We start from the raw sequence: 19,674 nt of genomic DNA, 5'->3' as shown, positions 1-19,674 counted from the left end.
AAACTGCAGGGTAGTGTGCTACAGATAGCCACACCTCCCTCTCAAATATAAAAAGCAAAGACAGCATACCATTGCGGAGAGCTCAAGGCTGATATGAGCGTAAGCCAGAATTGCTGATGAATTCTGTCACTTTAGATGGTCATTTACTACTTTGGAATCTTGTTTCTTCTAAAATTTAGTCAATTGCCTTAGGTGTATCACCAAAAAATGGCGAGAAAGAACCGATCCCTAGAGACTAAAACAATGCCTTACACGTAATGGGCACTCAGTAAATATTTGCTGGATAGATGGATGTATGGATGAGAATTAATTTAATCACTATGAAACCACTGATTGCATGATTTAAAGTTCGAAATTTCCCTGTGTTTCTCTCAGGTCCAGAGAGCTTCTGACTTGTCAAAAATCAGAGGTGGGGGTACAGTCCAAACTCCTGGATTCTAGTGATAATCTCCTTTGTCAGATTCTTGGTAAAATCCAAATTTAGGACCTAAATCTGTATTGTTTCCTATAACTCTAAGGCATTTTTACCTCCAGAACGGGTTCAGAAGAGGAAATTAGATGTCTCTATAATATTCAAAAATGGCTATACATTTTCAACTTTTTACAACATGGAAAAATATGGAAATGCATCTAACAATGTCTTATTTCTTATCATTCCTCTAGATTTCTAGCAGAAAGGCTCACAAGAATCAAAACTGATCCCTTTTAGTTTCTTTCAACATAAGCTTTTTTTTCATCATCAGTGACTTAAATGGTTTTGTATTCCTGAACAATGGGTATAGTGTGAAAGTGTGATTTTTGTTTTTAGAATTGGGATTATCTTTTTCACACATATAATCATCTGTGTTTACATTACTCAATGCCCATTTCATGCTAATTAAGGGTAGTAAGTATTTGTGCAATCACATATGATTATTCTTTCTGCTTTGTCCTACTAAAGAATCACACAAGAGTCTTAGAGTCTGGGTCAGAGGCTCAAATGGAATCAAAGCGATCTGAAAGCCCTTCTCTTTCTAGAGCCATAAGTAAATCAAGCAGACTTACCACTGCAGACTTTAAGTCCATGATTTTTTAAAGAGTTCATTCAAAACACCTTAGACTTTGTGGAAATGTCATAGGGAACTTTATAACTTTGAAAATCCAGTGAATAATTATCATTTCATTAGCATTGTTTAAACCTTGGTCTACTCTATTTTAGCATCTATAATCTAGACTTTCAGTTTTTATTCTAAAAGGAAACATGTAACAGCAGTGGCGTTTTGTACACAGTCCATCAGAGGAATGTATATGGAATGGATTTTACTTTGGTTGTATCTAAATTATATTTGTCTTCAGAGAGACTGAAATTTGAGCATCTAAATACTCTACACTCATTTCACAAAAAAGGTAACTTCTAATGTACTGACAGGCACCCATCTGAAAATGCCTGTTGGAATTTTCTAATCAGTAAGGCCTCGTTTCAAATAGGAAACCGGGCTTAAGAAATAAAATGGACCAAATTGCCAAGACTGTGCTGTCTGCTACTTCTAACAAGTGCATAGCCAGCCACGTCCATTCTGTATACTGGTATTTTAAAAACCCGGTCAAGTGCAACTTCAGTTTCCATCAACCGCTGTTCCTTATTTGATTAAGTTTACTATTATAAGATTCTAATCTCATACCTAAAGTTGTATAATAGCACTTGAAGGTAGACCATGGCATTAGTTTTCTATTGCTGCTATAACAAATTGCCACCAATCTAACAGCTTAAAACAACACAAATTTTTTATCTTATAGTTTTGCAAGTCAGAAGTCCATAGGAGTATTCAGGGACTAAAATCAAGGTGTCCCCAGGGCACGTTCTTTCTGGAAGTTCCAGGGGAAAGCCCATTCCTTGCTTCTTCCAGCTTTAAGAGGCTTCTGGCATTCTGGCATTCTTTGCATCCTAGCCACATGAATCTAGTCTCTGCTTCCTTTGTCACATCATCACCTTCCCCTACATTAATGCTTTCTCCTCTTTCTTATAAAGGCCTTGGTCATTACATTTAGGGCACAACCAAATAATCCAAGACAATCTCCCCATATCAAGACTCTTAATCATATCTGCAAAGTCTCTTTTGGCATATAAAGTAACATACAGACTCTGTAGATTAGGACATGGATATCTTTGAAGGCAATTATTCGGTCTACTACAACTGTGTTAAGTTAAAGATGGCCCTTATTACTCCTATAGCAAATACTAAAATAAAACTAAAGAAAAAATTTATAGCTAAATAGCCAAAAAAAGCTGATAAAATTGAATCATAAGACATATGCAAAATCCAAAAGAAGGCAGAAAAAAGAGGGAAAGCACACAACAGATGAGACACATAGGAGAGACATATCAAGAGGATAGATTTAAGGCTAACCATATCAACAACTGAATTAAATGTAAGTTGTCTAAACATTCCAATTAAAAGATGAAGATTATATAAGAATCTTTGTATAAGACTGTATAAGAAAAAGTAAGATTCAGCTATAAACTGCCTGTAGGAAATTTATTTTAAATGTAATGACACAAATAATTTAAAAGTAAAACAATGAAAAAAATACACCAAGTTGATGCTAATCAAAAGAAAGCTGAAATACTATAGATATCATGTAAAGTAGATTTTAGACCAAAGAATATTACTAGGAATAAAGAAATTCATTTCATAATGATAAGTGGGTTGGGGCACTTAGGTGGCTCAGTCAGTTAAGGATCAGACTCTTCATTTAGTCTCACATCATGATCTTAGTGTCATGAGATGGAGCCCCATGCCAGGCTCCATGCTCAGCTCTCCCTCTTCCTCTGCCCCTCCTCTCTCTCTCTCTCTCTCTGTATCATTAAAAAAAAAAAGAAAACATTCAGTGCAATCACAAAAATTCCAACAGAACTTTTTGTAGAAATTAACAAGCTAATTCTAAAATTCACATGGAAATGCAAAGGGCCTAGAATAAGCAAAGCAACTTTGGAAAGAAACCTATATAATCACTACCTGACTTCAATACTTCTTGTAAAGCTACATATTTAATAGTGGGGTACTAGTCTCAAGAAAGACAAGTAGATCAGTGGAACAGAATAGAGAATCCAGAAATAGGCACATGCATATGGTTTGTTGATTTTCTACATGGGTACTAAAACAATTCATTGGAGGAAAGATAGTATTTTGAAACCATTGGTATTGGAATAATTGTATATACATGTGTGAAAAATGAACTTTGATTCATACTATGAAATATATTTATATAAATTCAAAATAAAGATCTAAATATAAAACCTAAAATCATAAATTTCTTAAAGAAGACATGGAAGAACAACATTTATGAGCTTGAGTTGGGCAAAGATTTCTTGGATTCAACACCAAAAGAACACTCCATAAAAGAAAAAAAATAACGTTGATAAATTGAACTTCATTAAAATTAAGACTTCTGTTTCTTAAAAGACAGTATAGAGAATGAAAAAACAAATTGTATACTGGAATAATATATTTGCAAAATATATGTCTCATAAAGGACTTGTTTCCAGAATATGTAAAGAACTTCAGAAACTCCGTCATATGACCGTAAATAACCTAATAAAAAATGAATGAAAGATTTGAACAGACACTTCACCAATGAAGACATCAGGTGGTCAATAAGTCCACAAGAGGACGCTTAACATCATTAGTCATTAGGGAAATGCAAATTAAAGCCATGGTGAGATACTACTACACACCTTCAATGTCTAGAATTAAAAAGTCTGAGCATAAAGTTGACAAGGATGTGGAGAAATGAATTTTCATACCCAGCTCATTGGAATATAAAATAGTACAACCTCTTCGGGAAACAGTTTGGAAGTTTCTTAAAAAGTTAAGCATTATACTTACTTGTTACCCCAGTGTTTTACTCAGGAGGAATTAAAGGGATTATCTATATAAAAACTTGTACAGAGGTATTGATGGTAGCTTCATTTGTAAGAGCCCAAACCTGTGAAACAACCTGTATGTCTGCCAACAGGTGAGTTGATCAAATTGTGGTATAGCCATACAATGAAATACTACTCAGCAACAAAAATGAACCACAATGTATGCAAGGAATATCCCCTGCCTCCAGGATAGAGATCCTCAAAGTGGCTTCCAGGGGAATTTCAGAATTTCGAAAGGCTCCACTGGGTGCCAGGTGCACACCTCCCAATGAGAGAACTGTTCTGTCCATGCCTGACTGTGATCAGACTTGGCCACTCGACTTTTTCTTGCCACTGAAATGTGAGAGAGTGCACCAATTCTGAGTAGAAGCTTTAACAGACCCAATGTTTTGGAGATTTTTCTTTTCCATCTGCCAGATGCTTCTAGTGGTTAGGACTCGGCGCTCTCTCCCTTTTCCATCTGCCACTAAAGTAGCATTCCTGGGTAAGAATTGCTCCTTGAGCTACACCCTGGAACAAAACATGGGGAGCAAACCAGCAGGTGACACATAGCATAAGCCAAAAAAATAAACTCTAGTACTTTGAGCCTCTGAGATTACAGATATGTTAAGTTTGGGATGTCTCTGAAATATAGAAGTAGAGCAGTCAGACGGTGAGTTGGATTCATGAGTCAGATACTCAGAGAATACCAAGAGGAGATCTGAGCCAGAGATAAAGTTTGGGAGTTGTCAGCATCTAGTTTGCATTTGAAGCATAGGAGTGGATAAGATCATCTAGAGAAACAGGAGAAAGGAAAAAGTGCTGAGGAGCACAAACATTTAAATGACAAGTACAGGAAGACGAGTCTGCAAGGCAGACAGGAATGGCTGAATATTTGGAGGAAAGCCACAAATGAGGTTTCTAGTGCAATCCCACTTTTGCTGTCCTCATTCTGTGTTTCTTCTGCTTCACCTCCTTTTCCTTAGCCTGGAGACTGCTAAGCAAGCATCAGAACCTGCTGGGTGCACCTCACACTCAGCAAGATAAATTTTTCTTTTACATTACTGGATTTTGAGCACCATTTGGACAGGGATCCTGCCTTCCTAATTCACCTCTGTGCTTCCAATGCCCAATGACACTGCCTTGTCCCTAGTGTGCATAGCTGACGGTCAACTCTACCCTACTGGTCACCTGCCTGGCCCTTCACCTTAGTCTTTCCTTTTGATTCCTTTTCCTCCACATGCATGTGCTCAGGCTTTAATCACTAATTATTTTTAAATAAATACTGAATAGACAAAGAGGAAGTGAACATAGATGTAAAGTCTGAAGAAGTACAATATGATGAACATCTATGTGTCAACCCCTCAGGTTAGAAAACAGAACCCTACCATTAACTTTGAAGTCCCTTTGTTTTTCTCCACATTTCCACCACAGTGCCTCATTCTGCAGAGGAAACCACCAGCTTGCATTTTGTGGTTCTCAGCAAACTAGGAATAGAAGAGAACGTCTTCACGTGGATAAAGAACATCTATAAAAACCTGTAGAGAACACCTGATGTTTCTTTGCTTCACTTTTTAATTTTACCGACTTGTTTACAGTCCTTAAAAAAGTTAGAGTTTGCATATATCTTCATAGAAATAAAATCATACGGTAAGGTTTACCCAATTTTTTTTTCTTTGTGCTCAAGATTATGGTTCTTAGATTTGTCCGTTATGGTGCATGTAGCTGAAAAGCATTCATTTCTTTATCTGTATTATATTCTAAACTATACCACAATTGGTTTATCCATTCTGCTTTAACTATATTCTATAAGGTTTGATATGTAGCAATTTCACTATTGTTCAATTCTAAGTATTTTTAAATATCAATTGTGATTTTTTTTACTTGACCCATGACTTACAGAAATTCATGTTTTAGATTTCCAAATACGTGGAGATATTTTACGTGTCTTTTGTTACAGACGTTTGTTTTCTGAGAATATAGACTCTAACGGTGCTGTTCAGTAGTATAATGTGAGCCACCTATGTAATTTAAAATTTTTCAATTGCCACATTAAAAGAGAAAAATAAACAGGTAAAATGTATAACACATTTCACTTAACTCCATATATACAAATTATCATTTAAATATGTAATCATCTTTAAAAATTATAACAAATATTTTAGATTTTGGGGAGGTACTAAATTTTCAAATCTGGTATGCATTTTAAATTTAGGCACATCCTAATTTGAGCCAGTTACACTTTAAGGGCTTAGAAACTACATACGGTTAGTGGCTACCATATTGGACTATACAGGTTAATCAGACAACAGTTGTTTAAAATTTACTTTAAGGCCTAGGATGTCCATTTCATGTGAACTGGAAAATAATTGTGTGTTTTCCTACTAATTTGGCACAGGGTTCTATATATGGACCTTAAATCAGTCTTATCTGCATTGCTAAAATCCTCTATATTCTGAATTATTTGTCTGTTTGACCTTGGGTTGCTGCATTGCACATTACAGGAAGACTTCTCACATTAGGCTGGAGTTGTGCAGTATACATTTCCATGGCCTTATGTGGTGATCCCAGAGACTGACTTACATAATTGAGGGAACTGTGTTGAAATCTAACTGTAGTGTGGATTTTACAGTTTCTCCTTACAGTTCTATGAAGTTTTGCTTTATATATTTGGAGGCAATTTTAACAGGTGCATACAAATTTAGACTACTTATGGTGAATTAACCTGTTGTCACTGTAAGTTCAAAATAATGATTTTTGTCTTTAAGTTTACTTTGTCTAATATTAATATAGTTGCATGCTTCTCTTTCTTTAATATTTCCCTGTTACATCTTTTCCAAAAAAAGAAAAAGGAAATATTTCCATGCCCTTATGTTTTAGAAATGCATCTTATAAAGAACGTACATGTTCTTTATGCTCAGTGTCTTTTTTTACCAAGACTGTTTCTCTATTTTAACTTATGAGTTTAATTTATTTACCATCATTGTGATTGCTACCTTAAGCATTATATTTTTTCCTTTTTTTCTGCACTGTTTCTACCTTTTGGGTTTTTGGGTGGAGGGGTATTGTTGGAGTTTTGTTTATTTTCTTTGTGCTTTTTCCTCTAATGGTATATTCTACTTGTATTTTTTTAGAGGTTACTTTAGAAATTTTACTATGCATACTTAGTGAAGTCTAAGATTAATATCTCACAGTCTCCTTGAATCATGCCAGGACCAAAGAATACTTGAGCTCAAAACTATATTTTATACAGATATTTGTTTACAATTACCTGCATTCAGGGCTGGCTGCATAATTTTCAGGGCCTAATACAAACTGAAAATGTGGACCTCTTTGTTTCCCTGCCTTCACAGTACCTCCTTCAACCCAACATGGTATTTTCTTTTCTTTTTTTCTTTAAAGATTCTTATTTATTTACTTGAGAGAGAGAGCATGAGAGGGGAGAAAGTCAGAGGTAGAAGCAGACTCCCTGCTGAGCAGGGAGCCTGATGTGGGGCTCAATCCCAGGACTCCAGGATCATGACCTGAGCTGAAGGCAGTTGCCTAACCAAACGAGCCACCCAGGTGCCCCTGGTATTTTCTTGATTACTATTGAATGTTGTGCTCCCTTGGGCATGGGGAAATCGTGGAGTGGATACAGGCTTTCACAAACACCCAGTAATTCTTCCCCATGATTCAGAGCAGGGGGAGTACACATGCCCAACCCTCACCCTCCCCATGCAGGTACCTACACCTGAGCCCACACCCAAAGCAGATGCTGGGCAGGGGCTAGAGAACCATCCTAGAAAGGCAGGGAGGTGATAGGAGGTAAGACTATATGTGAACCAAGGCTCTAAGCCAAACCCCTGGTACATGCTCAATTTTCCCATCAGACCTCACATAAAACACATATTTAAAGATAAAATTATTAAGAATTTCTTGTTGGTGACCATAGTGCATTAATTCTGAAGCACAGGATCCCCTTCTGAGCATGCGCCTTGTACAACTCTCTTGATCACATGCTCGATTAGTCTTCCCTGCATTTGTGTTTGCCAGTTTCTTTGCTCACATTTCTTATTGCATGCTTGACCTTCCTTCTAAGGAATGTGAAATGCTCTTATGAATCTTCTGCACTTACCCCTCCTATAAAGCATAGTCTTTAGAAGGTTCTTTAGTAAAGGTCTTTTAGCTGGTAGTAAACACTCTGATTTTGCTTATCCGAGCATATTTTATTTCAGTCTCATTTTGAAAGAAAGTTTTGCTGGGTACCCAACTTTAGTTGGTGGTTATTTTCTCATAAAATTTTGAACATAATATTTTGCTTTCTGACTTCCTTTGTGATGGAGAATAAGCTTTCAATGTGTTTGGGTTCCTTTGAAGATACTGGATTTTTTCTCTCCAGCTTCTTTTAAGATCTCTTTAACTTTGATGTTTTTCATATCCACTATCAGATGCCCAGATGGGAGATTTATTTTTATTTATCTTGCTTGGAATCCATTTGGCTTCCTAGATTTGTGAGTTAGTGTTTTTCATCAATCCGGAATAGTCCCTTCAAATATTGTTTCCTCTTTCTTTTCTCTCCTCTCCTTCTGAAATAGTGCATAGATATATATTAGATCTTTTCCCTCTGTCCTCTGTATATCAACTTCACTTTTATATTTTCCATATTTTTCACTTCCTGCACTTCACTCTGTATAATTTCTTTAAATCTCCCTTTCAGTTTATTGCTTCATTTTTTAGCTGTGAATAATTTGCTACAGGACCACCCACTGTTTTTCATTTTGATTATCATGTTTTTAATTTTTGCAAGTTTGATTTGATTCTTTTTCATATTTCATTAGTTATTTAAATAACTTTTATTTCATTGAACATCCTGGCTTTATATTCTGTATCTTAAAACTCAACACTTTAGAAAGTATGAGTTTAATTATGCTTTCATTTGTGTCTCCTTATTCTCTCTCTTACCGGCTTTTTTTTTTTTCTTTTCTAGTTTTGTGATTTTTTAAAAAATCAGGATCTCATAGGTCTTGACTTTTTATCTGTAGAAAACCTTTGAGTCCCAGGATGAAGATAGGTTGCTCCCTAAAATATTGGTGTTTTTTCCTACCAGAAATCTGGAGATAAAGTTAACCTATTACTACTTTAAGATATATTTTCAACATGAAGCTTTTTGAACCACTCAGGCTGTCTGAATTCACGATAAAAACCTGCATTAGGGTTAGTTTGTGTTTACAGATTCCTGTGAGAAATTTATATTCTTCCCTGTATCTAGCACAATTCAAAACCAGTAATTTTCTTTTGTACCTTGAGAGATGTTATTTGAATTTTACACATACTAGGTGTGAATTTCACACATACACTGCACTTGCAGCTCTTTGAGATGCAGCTTCATGCAGGTGAGTTTCCACTTAGACCTTTTCTCTCCTGAGCCCTTCATGAAATTTAAAGCTCAAGTTCATCAATTTTGGAAGGTACCTTCAAGTTGAGAATTGGTTTCAATGCTCTACCTATTGTTGGGGGTTCTTCCTTTTACTTCATTTTTTTAAAGATTTAGTTTGAAATAATTACAGAAAAGTTACAAAGACAGTATAGAGAGTGTATGTTTCTCTTTGGCCCACTTTTAATAACAATGACACATCTGTAAAAACTAAGAAATTAACATTGGTATAATACAATTAACTAAACTATAGAGCTTATTTAAATTTCAGTAGTTTTCCACTCATATCCTTCTGTTCTTTCACTTGGGTTTTGTTCTGTGCATCCTTCCTACTTTTTCTCCAGCTCACTGATGAATTTTAAGATTTTTTTATAAGTTAAAAAAATGTTTACTAATTTTCAGTAGGAAAGTTGTCAAAGTACCTAGTCCAACACACTTCTGGAAAGAGAAGTCTGGGGAGTTTTAATTTTTTTAAATCAGTTTCCCTCAAATGATATTCATAATCCTGCTTACCAAGTCCAACATGTCTTCTTATGCTTGTGTCCTTAAAATTTTCTAGCCTAGAAATGTCAGCATTATTTTTATTATTTTATTTATAATATGTATTATTATTTATAATAATTTATTTATAATTTATATTTATATTTATTAGTTATATTTATTTATAATATATATTATTTATAAAATATTTATTATTTTCTTTTTATTATTTTATTAGAAAAAGTTTAATAATATTTAAAAGAGTGAGAGTAGAAGAGAAATTAAGAGAGAGATTGAGAGTCCATAATAATATTATAGGTGGGAGAAAAAGTCAAGAGCCTTAACAAGGCTGTTGGTAATGGGAAAGGAAGAGAAGGAATAGTTTGGGGTCCACTCAGGAAGCAAAATACAGAATTTGGTATTGAATGGATGTGGTAGAACAAGGAGAAGAAAGAGAGAAAACTCAGGGATTTCAAACCAAAGATTTGACTCTTAAAGATTTTTAGAAGTCAAAAGGAAAAGCAAGATTGCAGATGATAGTAAACTTGTTTTTTAATGGATCTGGTATTAATGGTTCATTAAGGTGGGGATGTCCAACAGGCGGTTACAATTGAAAGTCACAGTTTTGAGAAAGGAGTCAGAGCTACAAGGAACAGGGTGGTGATAGAAAACAAAGAGATTAGAATTAGGAATAAGCAGTGGAGAAGAATCACCTACATCAAAACTAAGGAGGGACGTGGTGATTATGGAAGAGGGAGAGTCCTATTAACAAGTGTGCTTTTGCCACTACTTGTGATATTCAAAAGCTTAATTTCAGTGCCTCTGTGAAATGCTCTTATGAATCTTCTGCACTTACCCCACCCAGAGGATTACAAACTAAACTTCAAGATCCATTTATGTGGATTAAAATATTAAAATGTTCTTTGTGTTTTCTTTTCAGTTTTCCAATATGTTTTGTACTATACGATATCTCAGACATGAATTTCTACTTAATTTGGTTTGTTCCTATCAGTACTTGAGACAAGTAAAAGAAAAATAAATCTAGCAAGAACCACAAATGTGTTGATTTTATGGCATATCCCAACATATTTTCCTTTTCTTTAGGAAACAAAATATTGTCTAGTGTTAGAATTTAGTCATTAAACTTTGGAACCATAATGTGCAATGTTTTATGATATTTGTGACTCTACATATTTGTTACTATTTCATGCAAAAGTAATAACATAACTTATTAAACAAAAATTAAGGCTGGGAAAATACTTACCTTGTATGTAGTGTTTGTAAATTGCTGTTAACGGTAAAGTAGTAACTAGTGGCAGTATATATATTGCTAAAGAGAAGAAACAGATTAAGTTGTGAAATACTATTCTCTGAGCAAGGAACTGCAATTTAGGAAGAGCGTCAGGGTCTTGACTTATTTGTTGGGTTTATGGTTTTCAGGGAACTAATGCTGATTTCACATCAGAAAAGCATTGAACAGCTGCAGGAAACCCTTAGACAGAAGCTGCTGAATGATGATAACTGGAGAGAGAAGGTAATGATAATGTAGCTTTCATCTGCATGTGTCTATTTTGCTTTTTAAAAATTCTGTCTGTTTGGAGCACCTGGGTGGCTCAGTTCATTAAGTGTTTGCCTTCAGCTCAGGTCATGATCTCCGGGTCCTGGGATCAAGCCCCACATCAGGCTCCCTGCTCAGTGGGGAGTCTCCTTCTCCCTCTCCCTCTGCCTGCTGCTCTCCCTTTGCTTACTCTCTCTCTATCAAATAAATAAATGCAATCTTTAAAAAAAAAATTCTGTTGCCAGAGGGCTATCCCAGATATCTTGGCTTCTATGCACATTTTGATTCCTTCTGGAATTTCCTAGACCAAACATGCTAATAGTGTATGTCTTTTCCAAAATATTAGACAACATAATGGGAAATGAAAAGGTAAGAGCAGAATTTAAAATCTTGTAAAATCAAGATAGCCTTTAGTACTCATGTAAAAGTGTGATTTTTATTTTTAAGTATTTACCTTTTTCCTGTAAAGGGACAGAATCTGCATTTGACTACATCCTTAGAAGCAGGGGAATATTAATTTATTCTCACAATTTCTCTGCTTTTAGGAAGATACTAAAGAGAATGGGAAATGACAAAACTATTCAGTTATGAACTTTTGGCAAAGTAAAATGAATAAATATTTAGCTCACTATTTACAAAGAAAATATATTCTCTCCCCATGCTGAAAAATGCATTAATTTCTGTCTTTGGATTTTCCTAAATTTTTCAAAGTTTCAATGATAAATATGTAATACTTGTATAATTTTAAAGGATACAAATAATATTCTAAAAATTATTGGTCCCTAACTTCTCAGGCCTTGTACAGGTCTAGTCATTAAGGCTACAGCCATCATCTCCCTGTCATAAACTTCTGGTACTCCTTGATGATCCCAGGATCTTATCCTGAAGAATGCCCTGAAGCCTTTCCAACTCTTTCTCTTGCCCAGCTGATGCCTGCCCTAGCACTAGTCTTCATCCTTGGTTTTCTGATAACATTGTAAATTTGCATCTAGAGGTAGAGCTGGCTACTGAAATTCAGATTGCTTGACTAAAGCAATCAGATTGCTTGACTAAAGTCCTGACAACCTGTTTGCTTATGATCAGATTCTTCTCTATGATGACTAGACCCCATAACTTGTAACCTCAAGCAACATGAGTGGCCACATCAAGCTAATATCTCTACCTGGACTCTTCCACCCTACCCACCAAATTGAAACACTTTAGATATTGCTGCTGGCTCAGGTCAGTTCTAAATTTTTCACTTTCATTTCCATTCTTTACTCATTTGACCATACTCAGGCATTATTGGTCTTCTATAAATCAATCCCACTTTCCTTGTCCCTCAGGGATAGCACACTCAGGCTAATAGAGAAATGAACACTATAATAACAATTCCATAGAGGCAACAATAAAAAGTTGAGAGTACAGACTAAAATTGCTCTAAATGGCTCATTCTTATTTTATTTTGAAGTATGGATTTTTTCTTTTCCTTCTTCTCTAAAGCCCACATTTCTTTAATTCTTTCTCATTTTTATTAGCTTTGGGGTACTCAATTGACTAGCCTATTCTTATTTACTTCCTCCATCCTTACCAATCCATGTTTGAATATACAAAAAAGATGACTAACCTAACCAGCAATCCAAAAAAGTGCAAATTAAAACAATGAGATTTTTTTTTAAATCCATTCAGTTAACAGAGTAGTTTTGGCATTGTGGTAAGGTCTTGTGAGATAATCTTTCATACTCAGTCTTTAAAGGGCTGGAAGTTACAGCAACACTTTGGAGAGCAATTTGGAAGTATGTATGAAGAGATGTTGTAAATACCTCATTTTTGATGCAAAAATTTCAACGATGGAATTAATGCGAATAGAGATTCACAGATTCTTCCCTTCCTTCAAATACCTGAGCTTCTCTTAGACTGGTATTATCTTATCTTCATGGTCACACCTCATGAAGGACTGTGAAATACAATCTACTAGAGAAGGCTTTGCATTTACAATCTTCCCTATTACTGCTGCTTACTGTACCCTGTCTGTGAGGTGCTAACATAGCAAGTGGACCAAGTTAATGTAGCATTTAATCATATAGAAGAAGCATTATAGTCTTGCTTCATGCTATTAATCTGATGATGAAAATAAACCTGTGTAAAATTTTCTAAGTTCTTGCTAAGACCGTGGTATCATTCTAATAAATTAATTATATCATAGATGTATTTTGGCATGTATAATTTTCTGTGATATAAATGGGCATTTCATTTTGTTGAGAGGATATAACTTCTTGTTAATAAATCTTATCATTTAGCTTAGCAGTAAATCAAGATCCAGACCAGTAAAGCCAAGGAATGATAATTATGTCTTGGCTGTGCTCATTATTGAGACTATGAATAAAAAGTTCCCTTAAAGTCCTCTCATGAGAAAGGAAAATCACTAATATGACATTGTTATCTCTTTCTTGGGTCACTGTGCCTTTATGTAGGAGTGAAATATTCCCTTTACAAATATATAATACACATATTAGAATAAACTTCATAGCTTAAATGCTTTTAACATTCAAAAAAAGTAGATAGCAATTTGTGCCTGTACTTAATTATTTTAGAGTATGTAAAAAGCACATAATAGAATCAATAGTTGCTATGCAACAAGGATGGCACATTTTAAAATAAACTGCATATTTACTAATTGCCATAGATTTATATTTATTTCAAGTATTCCTTTGATGTGGAAAAAAATGAATTAATGTGCATACTGAACATTTAAAATTGGTCCCAAATACACAGTGTTGTTACTTTTTCGTTAAAATTTTTATAATTAAAAAAATTTCCTATAGCCAGACTGATGACATTAAGTGGTAGTCATGTGTTGACTATTATTTTGTAGAGTAATAAACAAATTCTAACCAAATATTTTGTTAGATTATTATTAAGATATCATCCCATTTAGGAACATTTTAGAATTGTACTACTATTCACCTCATTTTAAATAGCACATTTAGCTTTTAAAAACCAATAGTTCAAACAAACAGAACCTTACTTCCTGCCTAAGGAATTGGATTAATAGTGAAAATGGGGGAGGGGGTAGAGTTTACCTCAAAAAGTCAAATCCAGAACCAAAGAGAAGCAAACAGAAAATCTCAAATTCTTCTTCAAAATAGAAGAGCCAAATGGCTGAATAATTCCTAATGTGTTTAAGTGTACTATTAATGGAATTTAAAAGGATAACTTGTAAAATAACAGAATTTGACAGGGATGAACCTGTCATAAAATAATCAATTTTCACTTATGCATAATTGAATGGCTAAAAAGAATAATGAGAGCACCTTTTAATTTATAAAATTATGATGTAATTTTCAAAATTGAACTAATAAAATCACAGAATTATAGATCTAGAATAGCCTGCAGATATCATCTGATTTAAACCCTTAATCAAGATAATAAGAATAGTCTCCATTATTAGAGTGTTTATTATATGCCAGGCTTTGTGCTTAATGCTTTCCATAAATGTAATTTTAACCATTATAAAATTATTATTCCCATTTGCACATGGGAAAAAATAAGGTTCAGAGGAGTTAGGTAAGTTGCCAAGGTTATTTAGCCAGGAAATAACAACTGATACAAACCTAGAAAAAAAAAAATAAGAACTAACTCAAAATCCAAAACTTACTCATTTGGCCTAGATGGACTAATAGGAGCCAAATTTACCCTCCATCTTTACTAACTAAACCACTGGAGAAAAGATCAAAAACAATGGTTTCAAGATACTCAATATCAGACTACAAAGGACAATTATTCTTACAGATAGGAACAAATGAGGCGAGCTCCGTGATTGCCCAAACTTAGTTCCTTGAAATAAATTTAAGGCCACAGTGCAGGAAGTGTGAATCTGGGAGGTCTGTCAGGTTCTTTGAGTTAAGGAAACCAGAGAGATCAAGATAGCTACAATTCACAGGATGGTGTTCTCTGGGGAGAGCTATCTGCACACAAGAATACTGGAGAGCTACAAAGAGTCCCCATTAAGTATAAGTATGGTCAGTGCATATGTGTGGGGAAACTCCCAAAGGCAGAGAAAGACCTATCTGAAAAGGCTAGAGAGGAGTACCAAATGCTCACACAAGGCCAGACTGGAAGACCTATAATTCACAGTGCACTGGGTAAACTTGTCAGAAGGGTCTTGCATCAGTAGTAGGAAAAAATTAGCCCTAGACTAAATGCTGAGCTGATTTTGCCTAATAAATGTTAAAAGGGAAATCTATAAAAATCAAGCTGATTCAAATGCATCCCAGAACAGAGTTCAATAATACTTATAGGAATACAAAAATATCCAGCATCTAACAAGGTAAAATTTACAATGCCTCGCATTCAATAAAACATTGCCATCCAAAAGGAAAGGGAAAACATGGCTCATAATGAGAGAAAAATCAATGAATAAAAACTGATTCAGAAAGGCACAGATACTAGAATTAGCAGATAAGGACATTAAAACAGTTGCAATAACCATATTCCATTTGCCCAAAACCTAGAGGAAAAAGTGACCTTGTTAAGTAGAGATATAAAAGACATTAAAAAGATATAAAGTGAACTCCTAGAGATGAAAAGTACAATATCTAAGATAAAAAGTACACTGGATGGGATTAATGACAGATTCAACATTCCAAAAGAAAAGTCTGGTGAACTTGAAGACACACAATTGAAACAATCCAAATGAAACAAAAATAGAAGACTTAAACAAGAACACCAGTGAGCTATGAGACAAATGCAAGTGGACTAATATATGCATAATTGGAATTCCCAAAGGACAGGAGAGAGAAGAAAGGACAGAAAAAATATTTGAAGAAATAGTAGCAGAATAAAATTAAGAGTTAATGAAAACTATAAAGCACACATTCAAGAAGCTCAGCAAAACCTCAAACACAGCAAGGAATATTCTAATCTAATTGATCAAAAATAGTGATAGAAAGAAAATCTTAAAAGCAACCAAAAAAATAATAGACATTATATAGAGAGGAACAAAGATAAGGATGACAGCAGATTTTTCATCAAAGACAGGATAGGGCCTAAGGATAAATATTTTTTTATTAAATCATGGCTTAGGTCATGATTTCAGGGTTGTGGGATTAAATCCCACATTGGGCTCCATGCTGAGTGTGGAGCCTGTTTAAGATTCTCTTTCTCTCCCTCTGCCCCTCCCTACCTCTCTTTCTCTCTGGGTGGGGGGGGGGGGAGACAATATAAGCAAGAAGTAGGTGGGACTAAAAGTACTAAAAGAATGAGAGGACTGGGAGTGTGAGCTGCCAATCTAGAAATCCATACAAAGTGAAAATATCTTTCAAATATAAGGGTGAAAGAATTTCAGAGATGAAAAAGCTAGGCAAATATATCACCAGCACATCCACATTGTGAGAAATGTTAAAAGTCCTTTAGTCAGAAGAAAAATTATACCACATAAAAATATGGATCTATACAAAGGAATGTAGGACATTAGAAATGGTAAAAATGTGGATAAACAGATAATAAACATATTATTTAATTATTTGGATTTCTTTAAAGTATAGTTAACTATTGAAACAAAAATATTAACAACTAATATGAGATTTATAACATGTAGAAGCAAAATACATTACAAAGATAACACAGTGTCTAAGGGAAAAATGGAAGTACACTATGGTGAGATTCCTATACATGAAGTGATCTAACACAGACTGCATTAAGATGTAGTCTATAAATTCTAAAGCAACCACAAAAATAGAAAAAGAATCATAGCTATCAAACCAGCAAAGGAAATAAAATTGAATTAAAAAAAATTCAGAAGAAGACAAAAAGAGGAAGAGCAAAAAGATGAGATGGGCCAAATAGAAAACATATAGTAAGATAGATTTAAAGCTAATCATATCAATAAATTAAATGTAAATCATCTAAACCAGGGGTCAGCATACTTTTTCTGTAGAGGACTTCAGAGTAAATATTTTTTCTTTGTGGGGACATTGAGTCTCTGTTGCAACCACTCAACTCTGCCCATTGTGGTTTAAAGACAGCCATAGACAATAAGCAAATGAATGGGCGTGGCTGCATTTTGTCTATGGGCCACAGTTTGTCAAGCCCTGGCCTAAATATCCCCATTAAATGACAGAGATTGTCATGTTGGATAAAAATGCAAGATTCTACTATATGTTCCCTACCAAAAAAAAAAAAAAAAAAAAAAAAAAAAAAAAATACACTTTAAAATAGATATTTTAACAAATAGATTAAAAATAAAGGATGTGTAATACCAAGTATATGTTAACACAAACAAAAGAAAGAGGAACTAGTTACTATTAGAAAAGTAAATTTTGGGGTGCCTTGGTGGCTCAGTTGGTTGGGCGGCTGACTCTTGATTTCTGCTCAGGTCATGATCTCAGGGTCCTGGGATCAAGCCACCTGTCAGGCTCTGCTCAGCACAGTCTGCTGGAGGATTCTCAGTCTCTCTTTCCCTCTGACCCTCCCCCTAGCATGCTCTCTCTCTCTCTCTCTCTCTCAAATAAATGAATAAATACTTTTTAAAAAAGAAAAGTAAATTTCAAAGCAAAGATAAGAGAATATTTAGAATATTAGCAAGGATAATGAACATAATTTCATAATGTTTAAGGGATTAGTCCACCAAGAGGACATAATAACCCTAAATGTTTATTCAGCTAATAACAGGGTTTTAAAATTAAGAAAAATTGTTAGAACGGCAAGGAGAAATAGACAAATCTATAATTAGAGTAAAAGATGTCAGTAATAGGCCTTTTTCAAAAATAACTGATAGAAAAATACCTGGAAAATTAGTAGAGACATATTCTATGGAAAATAATATAATGGTTTTTTAAAACAACTTATTTTTAAGAAATGCATTGACCAACACTATTAACTAACATGACCTAATTGATATTTATAAAATTCTCCATTTAACAGCAGAATAAACATTCTTCTCAAATACACATGGGACATTTACTAAAATAGATCATATTCTGGAGCATAAATAACTCTCAACAAATTTAAAAGTATTCAAGACATACAAAATATTTTTTCTGACCACAGTGAAATTGAAACAATTTATTAACAAAAGTTTATCTGGAAAGATCCCCAAATATTTTGAAACTAGATAAATACCTAGTCTATGCCCTTAATGACTATGCTATGTAGATGTGTGGAGAGTCAGGCTACATGGAAAAATGAAATATGCTGAGCCATGGGATCTACCAGAAACATCTAAGTGTGCACACCCCCTCCATCTCATAGTACCTCTGTGATCTTGGTGAAGGTACTTAACCTCTCTGAACCTATTTCATAATCCAGTGTGAATAATAATTATTATATATTATTATTATTATTATTATTATTATTATTATTATATGTTGTAAGAATTAAATGGATTAACATATAAAATGTGTTCTGTACCATGCCACCCCAGCCTGTATTGGTAGCAAGTGAATATTCTCTCCTTTCATCCTGAGTTTACACAGTTCTTGTCAGGACTTCAATATGTATTCTGATTCCTTAGCATTATTTTTTTTACTGCAAAGTCTGTGTATTTGAATAATCATCTACTTTTGCAATATATTTATTCAGCAGTTAATTCATAAATAACCTGAAGAATTAGTATTCAACCAGCATTTTTTTTTAACTTTTGGAAAACAGTAAAATAATTTCTTTTTAGGAGATATATTTTTTAATATTATATACATATATCAAATATAAACAAATGACCTAATTACTACTTCCTGAAATTCCCTTGCTTATAGGGATTGTCAGTAATGAGTGATTATGTTACAACATGGTGTTTGGCTCCATAGACAGAAAATTATCACAGAATCATTCACAAATACCTAACTTGGAAAATAATGAAAAGACAGAATTTTGCACATCAGTATTAGACACAGGTGTTATAAATACTAATTATCATTTCAACACAAATACAAAGGGAATTAAAAACAACATACTCAGAGTGCTCTAGAGTCATCAGGAAGTCTTCACCAAGGAGGGGTTTGAGGTAATGGGAGATATGGGTAAATAAAAAGCAAAAATAAATAAATAAAAACCAAAAACATGAAATGTGTACAGAGATAACAATTTCTTTTGCTTTGTTTAACTCCTAAGACCATATATTATTCATGCTTTGGTTTTAGAAATCAGAATTTCCCCATGATTATTAAAATTGCCATCAGTTACTATATAAAGTGGTTTATATTTTATATAAGCACCATCACCACATTCATTTACTTTGCAAAGACATAAGTTCTCCCACCTAAGTTTTTTTTTAATCTAAGGTATTTTTTTTCAAGGTTTTATTTATTTCTTTGAGAGAGCAAGCCAGTGAGAGAGAGAGAGCAGGAGCAGGGGGAGGGG

The 19,674-nt window shown here is 34.2% G+C and overlaps 1 protein-coding gene across 1 annotated transcript in view; it reads left to right on the top strand.

Annotated features, from left to right (window-relative positions):
• LOC111146101 (leucine, glutamate and lysine rich 1) overlaps positions 1-19,674 on the top strand; it is a 173,937-nt gene that overhangs the window by 131,073 nt on the left and 23,190 nt on the right. Inside the window, exon 10 of the mRNA XM_022501491.1 lies at positions 11,220-11,313. Within this exon, the coding sequence (XP_022357199.1) occupies positions 11,220-11,313 (94 nt within the window). The remainder of the gene's footprint in view (positions 1-11,219; positions 11,314-19,674) is intronic.

The sequence above is a fragment of the Enhydra lutris genome, unplaced genomic scaffold, assembly GCF_002288905.1.
Source record: "Enhydra lutris kenyoni isolate GAN:26980312 unplaced genomic scaffold, ASM228890v2 scaffoldscaffold2, whole genome shotgun sequence".
NCBI classification, from domain to species: Eukaryota; Metazoa; Chordata; class Mammalia; order Carnivora; family Mustelidae; genus Enhydra; species Enhydra lutris.
The sequence above is the reverse complement of the archived record's forward strand: the minus strand, read 5'-3'. Positions and strand labels throughout refer to the sequence as shown.